At 40.9% G+C, this 19,070-nt stretch overlaps 1 protein-coding gene across 5 annotated transcripts in view; it reads left to right on the top strand.

The window, feature by feature from the left end:
- Positions 1 to 19,070, top strand: part of UQCC1 (ubiquinol-cytochrome c reductase complex assembly factor 1) — a 54,591-nt gene that overhangs the window by 16,485 nt on the left and 19,036 nt on the right. For all 5 annotated transcript variants that reach the window (XM_066626060.1, XM_066626058.1, XM_066626059.1 and 2 more), the window contains 4 exons: positions 3,264 to 3,371; positions 4,548 to 4,620; positions 6,007 to 6,064; positions 14,805 to 14,913. In XM_066626060.1, coding sequence (XP_066482157.1) covers positions 3,264 to 3,371; positions 4,548 to 4,620; positions 6,007 to 6,064; positions 14,805 to 14,913 — 348 coding nt within the window. The remainder of the gene's footprint in view (positions 1 to 3,263; positions 3,372 to 4,547; positions 4,621 to 6,006; positions 6,065 to 14,804; positions 14,914 to 19,070) is intronic.

Below are 19,070 nucleotides of genomic sequence, written 5' to 3'. Positions count from 1 at the left end.
CAATGTCAAAGTTGTATCTAGATATCTTTAGGTGATTTAGAAACAACTCAAGATGCAATTCAGGAAGGTAGAAGCAAATAGTGTCACATGCCCCAGAATTTTTGACCACATAGTGATTATTCCTCAGAGGCACCTTTATTCTGTAGCGATTTCTGACTAGCTTACTAGTTCTGCACATTGAATGGAGTGGACTTATGTGCTGTGTATATTTGCTGAAGGCAAACTCTTTGCTCTATTTAAAATAAAAAATAAGATTTGAACTGTACTCATAGGATTGCTCTAGTTATTCAGTATTTTTAAAAAATATTCTTTAAAATGATGAAATTTTTTCCCATGTACCCTGCAACTATTAACTTTCAAAGATTATTAGTCTTTTGAGATGTCTTGGATGCTAACTAAAGATCTCTAGAGCAGTCGTTTCCAAACTTTGTAGTGCCACAACCCACTTTCTAAAACTAAGATCTCTTGGGACCCACCTAATAGTTAGGGCCATAAGTGATGTCAGTAAGTAGGAAGTGACATCATCAAGTGGGTAATGACCAGAAATAAGCACTTTATTTTCATTGTTCTTATTCAGATATGCATTCATTTTGGTACAAATATTTTTCCCTTCTCCAAACAGGAGAAAAGTTGTGGGTTGCACAATAGACTTTGTGAAGAGTACTTCCATAGCAGCAACCCTCACAAAGACTGCAACTCTTCACCTTTCTTTCATCCTGTTTGGAGAATAGCTCAGTTTCTGTGGTGCCTTAGAATAGGGGAAAAATAGTTCTTTTTTCCTGCTCAGGTGGCGGGTTTTGTAACCCATCAAAAATTGTGATGCAACCCACAGTTTGGGAACCACTGCTCTAGAGTTTAGGCACATGGGGCCCAATCTTAACTGGCCCTAGCAGCGGCACTTCCACGGCACCTAGGGAGGAAGGGCTGCCAGCACCATTGGCACTTAGCCTCAGCACCATGTGGATGGACAGCTGATGCTCCTCCAGCACTGACCAATGGTAAGACTTTTCAGGGAAGTGGGCAGGCTGGGGTGGAGGGTAGAGAGGATCAGGCTCAGGAGAAGGGTGGAGATGGCAGCAGCCTCTGATGCCAAATCCTCACCACTCACAGATAGCCTGACATGGGCGTCCTCTGGTCTGTACCCACTTCAAAATGGGCACAGATCCAAGGAGACCCATTGGAGCCACAGCTGTGTTACCTGGGGTAATGGAGCAAACACTCCCTTACTCCAAGGAAACTTCTGGCACTAGCCTGGCGTCCATAGGATCTAGCTGTAGCCATTTTGGCACTGGCGGGCTTAGAATTGGACTGTCATTCTTTTTAAAAGTGTAGTAAATTAGCTGCTTTTGAAAATACAGGTCTAACCTTGTTATACACTGATTTTTTTTTACACGGATTTGACTCAACACAAATGGCCACTGCAAATAAGAAGAAAAGTGCTGATCCCTGGAGAAGGGGGAAAATGCATCCCTTTAAAATCACAGTTTAAAAAACTGCTTTTCTTACTTTTGTAGAGAGACAGTGCATGACTTTTTTTAAACACATTTTATGGTATTAGCAGGGAGTTCCAGAATCAAACCCCTGCAGATGTCAAGGCAAGACCTTATTAGGAGCAATGGAGGGGCAAGAAACCTGGAAGTGGGTCTTTAAATCTATTTTTCCGCTGTTTTTTATCCACTGATTTTTTTTAATCCTCTAGGGGTTCTGGAACAGAACCCCAGTGGATAACGAGGGATGACCTGTATATTTGAAAGCAAATTAGCTGCTTTTGATAGTATATTTTTACAAACCTATATCTTTCAGAATGTGTTGTCAGATATGCGTAGACTGTTATTGAGCTCTTTTGTCCTCTGGTGGCAAGGAATGAAATCACTCCTGTCTTACTTGTCTGAATGTTTTCTGCGCTTTTAATACAAACCAATATATTCTTAGCTTTTTGTTTTCCCTTTTGTCATGGTGGCAACTCAAAATATCTTAAGTATATACAAAATTAAGTAATACACTAGTGCCCAGTTTTTACAGTCTGTCGAAATAGGAAGTACAATATACTATGTAAACTTAAAAATGAAAAAAGCCTTACTCTGTATATGTGCAAAAGTAACTTGGTTAGGAATTTTACAGAACTGTTATGCTGCAATAAATCGGTAAAATAATAATTTAAAACACTTACCTATCAACAGCTAAAATTTACAATTTCATCTAATTAATTGTATAAGAAGAACTACTCTGAGATCTTTGCCTCTTCTTGTTCACTGCAGCGATGACAGTAGGTAATGATTATGAGACTCTCAGACCCATAGGTATTGTGAGGTCTATCCGTGAATTTGTCTGTTCTTCTTTCATATTATGTGCAGCTTTTATAATCTTGTATATCTTGAAGGTGCTAGCCTTGCATTGGCTTCCTCCCATCTGCACAGATATAATTTGATGTCTGATTCACTGGAATGGGAAAGTCAAATGTTAAGGCCTGTGTAACCAACAGTGTTGATCAAATAGGGCTGAGCACAAATGAGACAATTTATTTCTCATGGGGTATTTACATTACAGGCTCTTTTAAAAAATATAAATCCATGTTGGTTCCTGTGTAGTTTCTTAAATGTGTTTGATCATGGATCTGAGTGGAGAGTCACTATCGCAAATTATACTCTACAGTACTTTATTTCTGACATAGGAGTATACTGAAACATTTCTTTGGTTTTTGGAATACTTGCTATGACACAACTGAAAACCTCTACTATTAAAAAGACAAAGATGTCAAGGAATACTTGTTCACCGCTGCCTTTGTATGATGCTCTTATAATCATATTTGTATTGCATTTGTATCAACAGCTGTTTCACAATTACTTTATTAAAGTATATCCATACCCATAAGAACATGTACTCATCAACACGGTCAGTTTCCAAGGTCTGCATTCTGGCCTGTGCATGTTGGATTTTATATTTCAACATTTGGCCACGCCCAAAGTTTTCACTATACTCTTCTGAAAATAGAAGAACCTCTTCCACTGATGGAGTGAAAACTTTGAATGCAACCATTATGACCATGGTTAGATGTCAGCAGGACAGGCATGGCTGGTGGTTCGGACAAGAAGGTGCAGTCTCTATTCTTTCTCATTCATTATAGGAAGAAGATTAGGTAAAAGTGCTGACTACTGCAGGACCACAATGTGAAACAGCCCTTAGAGCTGAATGCAGTTTTTGCTAGAAAAAAACACTGATATAATAACATGTTTCAGTAATTTATTTTTTTTGTTCTGTTATAGCTTCTTACAGTCAAAGATTCCCCTCAGCCATCTGAAGAGAAAGTGGGTGCTTTCACAAAGATAATAGAAGCAATGGGTTTCACAGGACCACTAAAGTATAACAAATGGGTAAACAAATTATCTTAATAGTGTTGCTTTTTATTGATTCAAAATCAGGAGAGTCCACTTAAATTAATTTAAACACTTGCCTGCAAGGAGCTGTCAAATCTCTTCTAGTTTGTGTGTCAAAGTGACTGACAGCACAATCAGAAACGTGTTTGATTTTTATTATGTAAACTGCTTTGTGAACTATTCTGGTTGAAAAGAGGTATACAGGTCTGTCCTCCATTTCTGCTGTTTGGGACCTGCATTTAACTCACTGCAGGTTCCAAGCCTGTGGTGGAGGGCCAAACTCGAGCTCCTGGACGCAACCAGAGTTGTTCTACTAGTTTTTACTAGGTTTTACTAGTCACATCCGGGAGGCTTTCTGAGGCCTGCAGGGGCTGCAAATAGCCTCTCTGGGCCTCAGAAAGGCCTCTGGAGGTGCCAGAAAGGCACTTCTGGTTTTCAAAAAAGATAGTGCTTTTTTACTGTTTCCATATTGCATCAATGGCTTTATGGGTGATCCAAAAGCAGGCATTCTGAAGAACAGCAGCAGTCGGGAGGGTAGGTTCTAGGAGGTGGCAGCTGGAGGGGATTGAGGAGTGGAGGAAGGTTTAAGGGGTTTTTTTGGCTGTGAAGTTTTGCTCAGGGAAGCTCTTGACTCATGACTCAACCCGTTTCTCACAATGACTTGTGACTGAACTCAAAGGACTGAAATTTTTCACGGATTGAGTCATAGTGGCTGCACACTATGATTCACAAGTTAAGTTGCAGGGTCACTGACTCGGGACTCAACTCGCAACTCGGGATCAGTGACTCATCCCTGGTAAATACCTGGATAAATAAATTGTAACACATTTTTTTTAAAGGGCATAATTGTGGCTAACCTATTTTAAACTGAAGATGAGTTGGCAGTGTGACACTGTCTTGGACCTAAGCTCAATATTTTGAATTAAAATTCCATATTTTGGTATATTTTTCATGGGGAGGATACATTGCATTTAAACAGTAATATGCACAACCTGTAAGCCGTATCAAAAGACTGAGACCCAACCTTTTTATAAGTGCTTTCAGATGACTTTTTATCAATATTTATTGAAGTACCTAAAGATACACACAAAGAATGTATCCTGTGTGGTTGATGAAAACATAGTAATGTTATACATGTTATGAATGTTAAAAATAATTGTCCTTCTTCCCCAGAAAATTAAAATAGCAGCACTGCGAATGTACACATGCTGTGTGGAGAAAACAGACTATGAAGAATTCTTTAACAGTAAGTTTGCCAATCCTTTTCTCCTGTTCCCTTCTCATATATACATGCTCAGTAGTGTATTTGGCTACATGTTCCTACCTCTTGTAAGGAACAGTGAATTAAAACAATGTAAGTTTCACAACCATGAATTTTTAATTCCAAATCTCACCAAGTATGAACATGGTGTGGTTTTACTATCACTTCAAGTAACCCAGGCACGAATTTCCCTGACTTATTGTCACTCCTGTAAAGTCAATCCACTTTTCAGCCTTCCTACCACAAATGAAGCATTCAAGTGCAACGTGGAAGATTCCATGTTTGCAAGAGATCTGCAGTTAATTTAATCCTGCATTAAATGACTTGACTGTTTAATGAAAAAGTGATAAACTGTTTAATGAGAGAGTGATTTTCAACTAATAGAGTAGTAAATAAATAAATAAATGAACTACTGATGCCGTTGCTGTACAACTTGTGATGCAATCAAATTCATAACTCTATCAAATATTAAAATGTCATTGTCCCTCATTTAGCTCTATTTATAAAAGCAAAGGTCACTGTATCTTTGTAAGTAAAATCAATCTTCACAAGAATCTTTATCCTGTTGTTTACCATGGGTAACATGAAACACAGGCTCTGGGTTGCTCCACTAGAAAGTATCCAAACAGCATCACTCCTGTAGTCAATAACATTGTTTTGTGGGGTTTGAATAATACTACTTCTTGCTCACTTTTTAAACAACTGATTTGGCTCAGGCATGTTCCTCACTTAAGTTTTAGTTGTTTGAAACCAAGTTAATACACTGTAGCCTGGTCCTATTTATTACTTTCACTGCTATAGTGTGCAGGAGACATCTTGGGTAAGAGTTAAAGTGGCATTCTGTCCAAACAAATAGATCAGAATGTTGAGCCCAATCACAGTTGCCTTTAAAAACAACCCAAAACTACTTGCCCAAATTTCTTGCTACTGCTAGGGAAATGAAGGTTACCCTAATTACTGGCAGCCCCACTACTTCATTTTGCCAAACTCAGGGGGCCTTGTTGTGGACATCTGTGCCATGTAAGACTGTTTTTCTAGATTTTTTTTTGGTCTCCTAAACCTAAGTGGGTCCTGATAGGGTGTCATTTTAAAAAGTGCGTCCCAGTGCTAAAACATTTGGAAACGACTGGGCTTCACCAAATATTTCAGCGCTTAGTACTGGCATTCTTTAGTTAGTAAATGTGTTGTAGGTGCTGCTAAGCATTAAATGGAAAGTCAGGCTAGTATGATTGAACAAAGCAATTTGTGTCACTGGCCACAGATATTGTTGGTATGCATAGATAAGGTTGATGGGGCCCTCCAGCGTGGCACTAAGGTCAATCTAGTAAAGAAAAAAATTCACAATTCTGTATTTGTTCCATTTTTTTAAAGAATTTCAGATGCCTGACACATTGAACTCTTGGTTTTTAGTAGCACAGCTTCATGTCTGGTAAGTGAAACATACTGTACTTAAAAGCTATATTTTCTGCACATACCAGATAAAGCAGGACCCTGCTACTACTGGTAACAAAAAATATGGGACTTAACTGCCTGGTCCTATTGCAGTGGTGCTCTGGCACAAATGTACCATAAAGCATGTTTGCAATGACTTTAGAGTGAGGAGTGCCGGCAGGAAGGCCTCTGCCACTGCTGAATCTGGACACTATGCCAGGTAAAGCAGGTAGGCTACTGCTGGACAGTGCAGAGGCAGGGGAGAGGGTAGGGTGGGGACAGGGTAAGGTGGGGGAGGGTCTGTTCAGGGTGGGAGGTGTCTCAAATGGCAGATGAGGTTTCCACTGTATCCTAACCTCCTTCCTGGACCTGAAGCCCTATACTGGGCTACTTGGACTTGCATCCACGGTTCTGCTGGCAAAGATCTGAGTAACCCCATTGGGCAGGCTGGGGATCAACAAGGGATTAGGGAACAAAAGTTCCCCTACCCTAAAGAGATCTCTGGCCTGCTCAGTTTCAGTGCTGGATACCACGTGGATGTGGCCCCACTGCACCAGCACTGAATAGAATTAGGTTGTTAATAATGCTAACTTATGAGCAACATATTTTAAAATTAAAGTCAAAGGCTCATACATATAGTACTTTCTAAAACCTAGCAGTGGAAAGGATATGACTAGGAGTATCTTTAAAAGCTTCATTCAGTCTGAATGGAAAGGTCTCTTATTTGGCTGTTTTAGGAAAAGCTCACATTTACGTAAAAGTGGTTTGAATTGTGAGAACTTGTGGTGATTTTACCTGCTGGTTGTCAGAAGTCTTTAACAAATTATACCATTGACATTTACATTTGCACCTCTAAAATGTACCTACAGATTAAGTGAATTCCAGGTTATTCGCACGTAGAATATTTAACACCTCAGAAAGTGAATTTTCCTTTCATTTGTTAAATAACTAGCCAAGAAAAATAATTAAACAACTTCAGTTTTTCATCTAAAGTTACATGTTTGAAAAGGTCAAAGTGATATAACGGTAGTGAAGAAGGAAATAAATTATTTTTCAATTGCCTGCCTTTCTGGGAGTTTGAAGTCTTAGTCTTAAGCCTATCAATATAGCTTGTATAAGTAGATACTCAAAGACTAAAATATGTCACTAAACAAAGAACAGCCACTTGATACAGCTAGTGTATCTACTTTTCTACATCCATATTTTTCCGATTGTTTCCTATTACTGAAATATTCTTAAAATATATTGTCAACTTTTTTTGGCAGCATGTCTTGTTAAATTAAAACATACACTCAGGAAGTAAGACACCTGAATGATGAACTACCTGTCCATTTTTATTTATTTATCCAAAGTTTATATTCTGCTTTTTGACCTTCATAAAAACTCCCATCTTGTAAAAGCAATTAATTTTTAAAAACCCTATTTGAATTTGTTGATCATAGACACAAATTTGCATTGAGTACTTTTATTAAATGTATTAAAAGCCCATGGGAGACAGAAGTTGTATGGACTAGAAAGAATGAGTTCATTGGGGTTGATTCCTGTGTACAGGATTATAGCCTTAACTAAAAACTGACTTGACTGTACTCTTACTGTTTGAAAATAGGAGAACAATAGGATTGTTAGCCAATTTAAAAATATTCAGTTGAATAATGGGTTAAAGGGCACATGGTAGCAAAACATCAGTATAGGCATTTTATATATAGAAAGGATGTATAATAATGGTCACTTGATTTAAAACATCTACCATTCATTTTTAGAAAGGAAATACCATCATTAATATTTATTGCATTTATTACAGTGACACACTGCAGCCAAAATATTCTTAGAAAATAAACATGGGCAGCCCAACAGTTGTGCCCCTACTGCTTAAAATTAAAGCCTTAGGTGAAGATTGCACTCCTCTGCGTATTTCCTGGGAGACAGTATTTCTGTATTACAGGAGTGACAGTATTTCTGCATACAGTATTTCCTGGGAGCCCAACAGTTGTGCCCCTACTGCTTAAAATTAAAGCCTTAGTTTAAGATTGCACTCCTCTGCGTATTTCCTGGGAGGTTTTAAAGACCCCTCCACTATGCATTGAGGTCCTGATTTGTTTCAGGGCCCTGCACCACTGCTATTCGTACTTCAAAAATCAAGGATATAGGATCATGAAATGTTATAGTTGTAAGCCACATCAGTCTTTAATGGAAAGTGGGTTCTGAATTCATTAATAAATGTATTGTTTAATTTGAGCTTTGCTTCCAAGGAAGCATGCATAGGATTGTGCTGTAAAACTTGCAGTCCCAGAAGATAAAATGCTAACCTTCACTTCAAAAACCAAGCCTATACACCTGATCACTTGCACTGCACTGTAACTTGCTTTCCAGTACCTCACTAAGTGACAGTTTTTAATTGCTGCTGTTAGATTAACAGAGTTGCTAGCAACTAGCTCTGTAGATAGTCATCGCAGCTGTAGAAAGTAGCAGTGCTAATTGAAAGTCTTACTTTCAGAACATTGAATGTATTCCAAATAATTCTGGTGTCTGTGTTGTTAGCAACCTTCAGTCTCGAAAGGTTTTGGTATCGCGCTCTGAATGGTGGTTCTGGCACAGCATCTAGTGTGGCTGAAAAGGGCGATTCAGGAGTGACAATCCCTTCCACACTGGGAGCAAGTGTAGTGTGTCCCTGGTCTGTCTCCCAGGCTATGGGCCTTCCTTCTTTGCCTCTTTGCCTCAGTCTGTTGGCAAAGTGTCTCTTCAGACTGGGAAAGGCCATGCTGCACAGCCTGCCTCCAAGCGGGATGCTCAGAGGCCAGGGTTTCCCACCTGTTGAGGTCCATTCCTAAGGCTTTCAGATCCCTCTTGCAGATATCCTTGTAGCGCAGCTGTGGTCTACCCATAGGGTAGACGCTTTCCCTGCACAAGTTCTCCATAGTGGAGATCCTTTGGGATCCGACTATCGCCCATTCTCATAACATGACCAAACCAACGCGGGCATCTCTGTTTCAGCAGTGTATACATGCTAGGGATTCCAGCTCGTTCCAGGACTGTGTTTGGAACTTTGTCCTGCCAAGTGATACCGAGGATGTATTGGAGGCAGCGCATGTGGAAAGCATTCAGCTTCTTCTCATGTTGTGTGCGAAGAGTCCATGACTCTCTGCAGTACAGAAGTGTACTCAAGGCGCAAGCTCTGTAGACCTGGATGTTGGTATGTTCCGTCAGCTTCTTGTTGGACCAGACTCTCTCTGAGAGTCTGGAAAACGTGGTAGCTGCTCTGCCAATGCTTCTGTTTAGCTCGGTATCAAGAGAGAGTGTCGGAGATCGTTGAGCCAAGGTACACAAAGTCATGGACAACCTCCAGTTCCTGTGCAGAGATTGTAATGCAGGGAGGTGAGTCCACATCCTGAACCATGACCTGTGTTTTCTTCAGGCTGATTGTCAGTCCAAAGTCTTGGCAGGCCTTACTAAAACAGTTCATGAGCTGCTGGAGATCTTTGGCAGAGTGGTCGGTGACAGCTGCATCGTCAGCAAAGAGGAAGTCACACAGACATTTCAGCTGGACTTTGGACTTTGCTCTCAGTCTGGAGAGGTTGAAGAGCTTTCCGTCTGATCTGGTCTGGAGATAGATGCCTTCTGTTGTAGTTCCAAAGGCCTGCTTCAGCAGGACAGCAAAGAAAATCCCAAACAACTTCGGTGCGAGAACACAGCCCTGCTTCACTCTGCTTCGGATGTCAAAGGGGTCTGATGTGGAGCCATCAAAGACTACAGTGCCCTTCATGTCCTCGTGGAAAGACCTGATGATGCTGAGGAGCCTGGGTGGACATCCGATCTTGGTGGTGGTGGTGGTGGTGGTAGTAGTAAGTTTATTGTCATTGTGCTACAGCACAACGAAATTTATGCACTTTTGACATACAAGCATAAATATATACAACAATTCCAACAATCACACTCTACACACTCACCCACACATTCTACATTCGTATACAACATGCATCATAATATAAAAACAGTATAACAGACCATAATGCCCAGGATCATGGTAGCAACTATATCGCCTTATTCAACGTAATTATGGCTGTGGGATAAAAACTGTTCAGGAATCGTGTGGTGCGTGCTCTAATAGTTCTGTATCGTCTACCCGAAGGCAACAGTTCAAAGAACTTATGAGCCGGATGGAAGGGATCTCTCAGAATACTATGTGACTTCTGCAGACAGCGAGATGTATAGATGTCTTCCAAAGCTGGTAGATGAAGGTTGATGATGTGCTGCAAGATCTTAATAATTCTCTGCCGAGCTTTTTTGTCCCCTGCAGAGCAATTTCCGTACCACACCAAGATATCATAGGTTAGGACACTCTCAGTGGTGCTATGATAGTAAGACACAAGCAGCTGCTGTGACAGATTTAACACCCAAGCTTCCTCAGAAAATATAACCACTTTTGTGCCTTTTTAATCAACATGCTGGTGTTAATAGTCCATGAGAGGTCCTCTATGATGTAAACACCTAGGAATTTGAAACTAGCAACCCTCTCCACCTCCTCACCATTTATGTATAATGGTGTGTGTACATCCCTCTTTTTCCAGAAGTCAATTATAAGTTCTTTAGTTTTTTTATGTTAAGTGAGAGATTATTTTCTTTGCACCACAATAACAACTCCTGTACCTCCTTGCTATAAGCAGAGTCATCATTCCTGCTAACAAGCCCCACCACTGTAATATCGTCTGCAAATTTTATAATTTCATTGGTGTTATGTGATGGGGTACAATCATGTGTATACAGGGAATAGAGGAAGGGGCTCAGCACACAGCCTTGGGGAGCTCCTGTATTTAATATCAGAATTGGGGAGAATCTTGAAGAGGCCGTCCCTGCTGACCAGGCCGAAAGCCTTCGTGAGATCTATGAAGGCTATAAAGAGTGGCTGTCATCGTTTTCTGCATTTCTCCTGCAGCTGTCTAAGGGACACCTGCCAACAGGTGTCTGTGTAGCTAATTACAAACCCCAAGGAGACGTTAAATTCATCATTCAAACACTACTTGTGTGTTGTTAGCATTTCCAACTCAGATTGTGCTTTTGGTCTAATGCTGAGGCATCCCTTTGCACCATCAGATTTATTATGCAATATTTGTATTTACCTTCCTCATCACAAATGCAGTTGTGGTAGTTCGTTGGAGAGTCCTTGCTTTTCTCCCCATGATAGCTCAACAACTGAGTGTTACTTTACCGACAGTCTGAAGAGGCAATAGTGATGTGATTGAAGAGATTCATGCTTCAGTGAGCAAGTACAATTTCTTCATTTTGGACACACATCTTGCACAGAGGATGATGACGGGAATTTGTCATCCCTACCTAATTTAGGGCAGATTTGGCACTTGCATTTCTAAACTGAGGTTATTCTACACATGTAACAGCAACTTCTGTCAATATGACACATGCATGTAGATGCATATTTATTGATGTCTAATGTTCAGCCAGAAAATGTAGGTGGGACTTTTTTTTTGTCTTATTGTCACTTACTCAGCCTCTTGATCTTGTGGATGTACTTATCAATGCATTGCTCAAAACAATGGCCTCTTCCTGCAACTGCAGAAACCAGGAGCAGCAGGGAAGGTTTTCAAGCATCTGGCAGGTTACAGTACGTGTCTGGTGAACTGAATTTAATAATCATAATTAAGTGCCTAAAATGAACTAGGTGGGTCGCAAACTGCTCAGTTGCTAATAAGACATGTTTAACATGAGAGAAGAAAAAACCCTGTGAACAGGAAGGAATGAAGGCATTGGAGGCAGTATTGCAGGGAGCTCTAGTAACTCCATTAATGCATCCGTTTTTCTAATGCCATGAAAGACTAGAAAGATCAAGCACAATGCTGACTCTTTTCTGCCCTAGATCTCACCTTTGAGTAAGAACTTCCACTGCTCCAGAGGTGAGACTGGTCCATCTGTGCAAGTGTGCTTGTGCAATCCTTTGGTTAGATAGCACCCTATGGTTGAAGACAGTACAAGAGTTGATGCTTCTGCCATACAGAAATTCCACTCCCACCTCAACTCTTGTGCTGGCATATGTTATATGTGAGGATTGGGCTGCCTCTGAGATGTTCAGTTGCACTTTCAAGTTTAAAGGCAGTCTATATCATTTGTGCTTTTGGTATGGGCCAATCTGAAGAGGTTCCAGAGAGAACATTGCTAATTTACTAAAATTAAAACAGGGATAGGTCGACATCAGGGCTGAGGGCTTTATTGCATTTTTTGTTAGAATTCTTGAGATTCACCAACCAGAACCAGCTGCTGATTGATGGCTTGGGGGAAGACAGTAGGCATATATTTGGAATTAACCCATTTCTGCCCAGCCCACAGGTGTACACATTTTACCCTGTTGCATATATGCAGCTTTGGGCAGAAATGGCTTAAGGAACAACATTGTTCTTCTGAGCATGTGCTCAACCAAGAGATATTTTTTACTCCAGAATTTTCATGTAAAAATCTACTCTTGGATTTATCACTAGATAGCAACCTACCTTCTGCTCATCCCGAAAGTAAAGAAATATGCTAGACTTGAAGAATGTTTAAATAGCAATTGTATTTGCAGGTCATTATATATGCTAAAGCTACTGTGGAGAACCTACTGGAGGTGTAGAAACTAATATTTTTAATGAAAAATTTAAAATACTTGATTTGGGCTGGAGTTGGAAAGCATGAAGTTGGGCTGGAGTTGGAAAGCAACTTGAAGTTGGGCTGGAGAGGAAAGCATGGAAATTTCAACTGTATGTAGAAAAATTTTCTAAATGAGTGAAAGGTATAACTAGCATGGTTGCGGAAAGAAATTTTCTGATAAAATATAAAAAATATCAAGAGTGCAAGGTAGTGATGAAAAGAGTACTATAAAACAGTGCTATAAAATAAAAAAGAACTATCATATCGGTCAATGTTAAAAGGAGATGCAGGGCTATTTATAGCACTGTTTCTCAAACTGCGGGTTGGGACCCACTAGGTGGGTCGCGAGTCAATGTCAGGTGGGTCTCCATTCATTTCAATACTTTATTTTTAATATATTAGACTTAATGCTATCAAGGTACGTGACTGCATTTGGAGAAATGTCACAGATCTGTACTGCTATGAAGATGCTTTTAACAATGATAGTAAATGGGACTTACTCCTGGGTAAGTGTGGGTAGAATTGCAGCCTAGGATTGTTAAAAATTTTTCCTGCTTGATGATGTTACTTCTGGTCATGACATCACTTCCGGTGGGTCCTGACACATTCTCATTCTAAAAAGTGGGTCCTGGTGCTGAAGGAGTGAGAACCACTGATTTATAGCATAACGATCAGGTCATTGTTTTGAAGGTACATCATGATGCAGCAACTTGACTGAAGCTAAGCAGGTCTAATTCCTGCTTGTGACTCCTGTGTTTCATTGGTGCACCATCTTGAGCCTTATGGAAGACATAAGGGAGGCAGACGTCATTTCATGGAAGAAGGGTGGGATATTAACCTAATATGGTAAAAATGTTTTCAGTTCACCAGGTAGAATTCTCAGCACTGGATCAAATAGTGCAATGATAGATGATGCAGAGGTGGCAAATGTTTCCATTGTGAATTCTTTTTTTATAGTAATGACACAGAAATAGAACAAGCCTGCTGCTGAAATGTTTCTAAGACATTAAAATCATACTAGGAGTCTTTATATAGCTCTGAAATTAATACATCTCTGAAGCAGAACTTCTACATTCAAAAACAGCTTGAAACAAATAATTGAATATGTTACAAAACATAGGCCCCAATCCTATCCAACTTTCCAGCACCGATGCAGCCATGCCAATGTGTGCTATTTCCTGTGTTGGGTAACATTTATTCCCTTACCTTGGGACTGCATTGCAGCTGCATTGGTGCTGGAAAGTTGGATAGGATTGGGCCCATAGTCTAATAAAACAATAAAAGCTTCACAGCTGTGTTGATTTAGCTAGAAAGTCTTAAGAAAATCAGTGTAGTTCATTTTAACCTCAAATGGCTGTTGTTGTAACAAGGTGCATTTAAAAGAAAAAAAAATCCTCCAGAATTCTATGACCTCACTCAGGGTGCTGCTGAACTGTTTTGTGACAGCACTATGCATCCAAATACACAGCATCCTTTCAGGAATTAGGCTAAGTGTAACCTGCAAAACATTTGATTTTTTTCCTCCATCAGTGATAGTTTTGGTCTGTTGCTTTTGGATCTTCCTCATTATTAGGTTACATGGTGTTCAATAAAAGTTTCGTAAACAAAAGTCAGATAGTTCCCTGCCTCCTAAGAATTTGCAGTTTTCCTTAATGCTGTTGAAAAATACAGTACTACTTTTATTGAAAGATGAATGTGACAGAAATGAACCAATATTTGTGATACATAAGTTATCAGTTGAAAGTAGATTTAACTGTTATACTCAGTGCATTATCTGAAAGTAAACAAAAGAAAACCACAACAGAAAATGCTGAGTGAAAGTAGGAAGATTATTATTGGTTTTTTGTTTTAATGGAGACCCAAATCTAGAAAGGACTCAAATACCAAATACAGTTGAAGCAAACATTGCCTTTTTCTGGAAATAACCTGTGTCAGGATATTTTGTTTCTGCAGTTTAGTATGTGCAAATTGGAGGATTTTTAAAGGCATCTGGCCTTCATGGAAATTATTTTGAAAAGGTTTTTTTTAAGTATGTGAAATGATTGAGTTCTCAAAGTGAAAGGGCTTTCTGTCCCTTAGGCAAACAAATATCCTTTGCTTTTCTCTAGGATGTGTTTAGTACGAATGAAACAAGAGGGTCGAGCAGGAAAATACATGTGTCGTTATATAGTTCATTCTATGTGGGAAGATGTTGAGCAACGTGGTAAGGTCATGGGGGTAAGTAGTCTTTTATTGGTATTGATTTAATTATCGCTCAACAATCTAGTATTGTTTTAGTATGTCAGAAAACCAATACACTAGCATATGTACCAGTTCCATTCCGGATGTCTGTCCGGATGGTGGAACATACATAACTTAAAACAGCCATCTCTTGCTGGTGGGTATCACACCCACACAAAGGCCCCACAAAGGGCAGTGCACCTGTGCAAAAGCATCAACACAGCAGTCCATAACTCAGATGTCTGTAAGTTGGACATTGTAACTCAGGGAACCAGTGTACTTCAGATGGAGCCAACAGTGGTCTCAATGATCCACCTATGGTTTTGCTATATAATACAGTCAGTTCTCGCAATCTGCACTTTCTGTTCTTGCTTATTCTCTTATCTGTGGTAAAAAGAGTATAACTCATCTTCTGCCATCTGCTTCCTGTTCTCTGTTAAGTGCAACCATTTGCTGCATCCACAGCTGCCATTCTGAAGCTATCAAGTATTCCTAACCAGATTAGATACACTGCCCCCAACTTCTTTAATCCCATAGGACAGTGGTTCTCAAAGTTCTAGCGCCGGGACCCACTTTTTAGAATGAAAATCTATCAGGACCCACTGGAAGTGATGTCATGACCAGAAGTGACATCATCAAGCAGAAAAAATTTTAACAATTTTTCTAGGCTGCAATCCTACCCACATTTTCCATTTAGGACAGCTGTTCTCAAATTCCCGGGGTGTTTGAGCCCACTGTAAGTTCTTGTGGGGGAGGAGAAAGGCAGTGACACGATCGCCAAGATCACATTGCTTTGGAGGGGCACAGGGGCTTGCTAAGACTTATCACAGCCTGCAGCAGCCTCCCAGGGGTGCGGGGAGCCTCGTGCCAGCCTCAGTAGGGCTTCCCAACTATTGCGACCCACTTCCGGTTTTGCGATTGCAAACCGAAAGTGGGTCATGATCATTATTTTGCCTGTCTCTGCATGTTGGGAAGTCCTGCAGAGGCTGGTGCAGGGCTCCCCGCACCCCCAGGAGACTGCTGCAGGCTGTGGTAAGTCTCAGCAAGCCCCTGCCTCCCTCCAAAATGACGCAGTCCTGTCCATCGCATCACTACTTCCTCCCCTTCCCAACCCTTAAGGGGGCAGAGGCCAGGGGCTCTCTGGCTGGGGCATTATGGCGCCCCAGTTTGAGAACCACTGATTTAGGAGTAAGTTCTGTTTACTGTCATTGTTAAAAAGCATATACATAGCAGCCTGTTCAAGGTACAGGTCTGTCACATTTCCACAAATACAGTCACATCCCATGGTAGCATCAAGTCTAATATATTAAAAATAAAATATTGAAATGAATGGGGACCTACCTGAAATGGGTTTGCAACCCACCTAGTGGGTCCCGCCACACAGTTTGAGAAACACTGCCATAGGAACAATGATTCAGTATCCATTGATTTGGTATCCACTGGGTTTTCCAGGAACCTAACCCCAGCAGATAACAAAAATTGACAGCAGCTAGTGAGCCAGATCGTGAACAAATGATATTTTCATTGGTCTTCAACTATACATAAGTACAACTAGCCATAAACTTGGACTGAATTTATATCTGCTGTTTCATACTACTATAACTTCATCAGAATAACTTAACTGTATTGTTATTCATATATTTCCCTGAAAGTAATTGTTTCAAGGTAACAGGCAACCCATGGCCATTGAATACTGGTTGCTACTTTAATACATGAAGATTTGGCCAATTGACTACTGGTTGTTTGTTGCCTACAAAATTGCAGAATACAGTCATCTAATGATGGTGATATACATTTATGGCCCTCTGGTTATTTAAAGAAGTCAATTATTATTCAAAATGAAGTAAGTTGCACTCTACATACTTAGAAGAAAGAGTTCCTCTAAGATCTCCTGTGAAAAATAACCTCCTTTCCTAGACACTCATAATTCCATATTTGAGAATTAAAAATTAAGTTGCAGCTCCTCAGGTGGCTCTACCATAGAGTCATACAGAGAGAGTCCATCAGGGGTCAGCCAGGTCAGGCCTCACTTGACCAGAGCAATCTCTAAACCCTGGTACTGGTGGCATTTATAGAGCCCAACCTTCCATGGTGGACCCAGTCTACTTCTTTGCTCAGGGCCCCCAGTAACCTGGCACCAGCACTGCATTCATACTACCAGTCGATTCGGATTAGAAGAAAAGTGTGCAGCTTATAATCAGACCTAATTACAATAAACAGCAATTGGAGAAAGAGAAGGTTAAAGGTTCACTAGTTCTTAAATTTTTAGTGGATAAAAAGATACAGAAAAATGCAGATCACAGGTGATAAATAAGGTGCATGATAAATAAGGTGCAAGTGGCTAGTCCTGCGCCAATTATTTCAGAATGTTCAGAATTATTTCAGAAACAATTTTGTGTACATGGTAATCACATTTGTTACTTTGATTGTGTTTTCCAAAAGTACTATAAGATTTAATGAGTTTCATCAAGATGATTTAAAGAGCAAGATCTGCCATGCAATAAGAGGTAAAGCAAAAAAAACTCCTAGCATTACCAGTTTAATGCTTCTTAAGGTACTGGTACTCAAACTGCTTAGGTGTAAATGTCCCAAGATTCATCTTTGTGGGGGAAGGTAGCAACATGATCCCCAGGATCGTGCCACTGCGGGAAGAGGAAGGGGGCGGTGTGTGGAGCCCCATGGAGTGCTCTGCAGGGCTCCCCGTGGCTTCTAAAAAGTGAAAGTTGCGAAACACGCAGAAACTTGAAGTTGGTCCTGATCGCAACTTTCAGTTTTTACAGGCCACAGGGAGCCCTGCAGAGCACTCTGCAGGGCTTCCCACATACCCCCAGACCCTGGCATCACGTAAGTTTAAAAATAACCCCCTTTTCCCCTCAGTGGCACTATCCTGGGGATCACGTTGCTGCTTTCCCCCAGCTCCTGCCCCTTAAAGGCAAAGGGGCAGAATTACATAGGCTGATGGGTCATGACCCACCAATCTGAGTACTACTGTCGTAAGGTATTCTTTTTTGCTTTTTTGACTTCAGAATGGATTGACAAGCCTGCACATAACCTTCTCCCATTAAGTGTCTGATTAAATTGCATATCTTCATGATCGAAGTTTTCTTGCTCACCTCCAGGGCCTAGAGCAGCACTTCCCAAACTTACTGGGCCCACAATGTCCTGCTTCTGCTGCTGACAGTCACAGAACCCAGAACTAAATGCTGACAACCATGATGTGATGATGTCATTGGCACTTACTTCTGGGTTGCACTGGCACAAACAACCTCAAAATCAGCGTAAAACTGCTCAGGAAGGGTGGATGGGCCACATCCTGCTTGGCCCTTACCAAGCAGAGCAAAGTGTCTGCTCTGTGGCCTCCTTTGCTTGCTGTACTGGCGGAGCAGAGCAGGAGGAGGGCAGACCAGTGGAGCTCAGCTCCACCGAGTCAAGAGCCCCATGTTGGGTCTCACACTTCAACATGAGATGTCTTGATTCTGCGCCTGCTAAATAGCCGACGCAGAGTCAAGCAGCCCCACTGCAAGGCCATTTCCCTTACCTGGGGAAGGGGACAAATGTCCCCTTTTCCCAAGGAGTTGCCACCAGCTGAATGAATGTCCTTCCATAGCAGCGATGATATAAGTTGGACCTTCTCATCCACCGATTTGCCTCAACACGTGTCTCCTGACTTGCATTGAGGCCTGACCTGTATGCTCTGAACACGACCAGAGCATAGCTCTGGTCACATCTGATGGGTGATCTGAGGCCCAGGGAGGCCATGTGCCATCTCCCTGGGCATCTGAATGCCTTCTAAGGCCTCCAGAAATGCATGGCTGCCCCGGGCCTCAAAACACCTTCCATACACAACCAGAGCACAGCTCTGGTCATGTTTGGAGTTCTAGCGTGCCCTGACCCGCGGATTTCTTTATTCATGGGTTTTGGCACCCTTTCAGTCTCTAAGGGAACAGAACCCCTGTGGATGCTGAGGCACAACTTTATACTCTTATGCCAAAAGGGAGATTTTATTCCATGACATTTACCAATTCACAGTAGAGGGACTTTTGAAAATTTGACATCCATGCATTTGCACTTTTACACAGCTGTGTAATTTGGTTATCTCAGAGCTGTGACTTATTTAAAAAAAATGGATGGTTAGTCTGATTATATAACTGACA

Source organism: Tiliqua scincoides, chromosome 4 (assembly GCF_035046505.1).
Source record: "Tiliqua scincoides isolate rTilSci1 chromosome 4, rTilSci1.hap2, whole genome shotgun sequence".
In the NCBI taxonomy this organism is placed as follows: domain Eukaryota; kingdom Metazoa; phylum Chordata; class Lepidosauria; order Squamata; family Scincidae; genus Tiliqua; species Tiliqua scincoides.
Note: the sequence above shows the minus strand (reverse complement) of the source record. Positions and strands in the feature narration are given on the sequence as shown.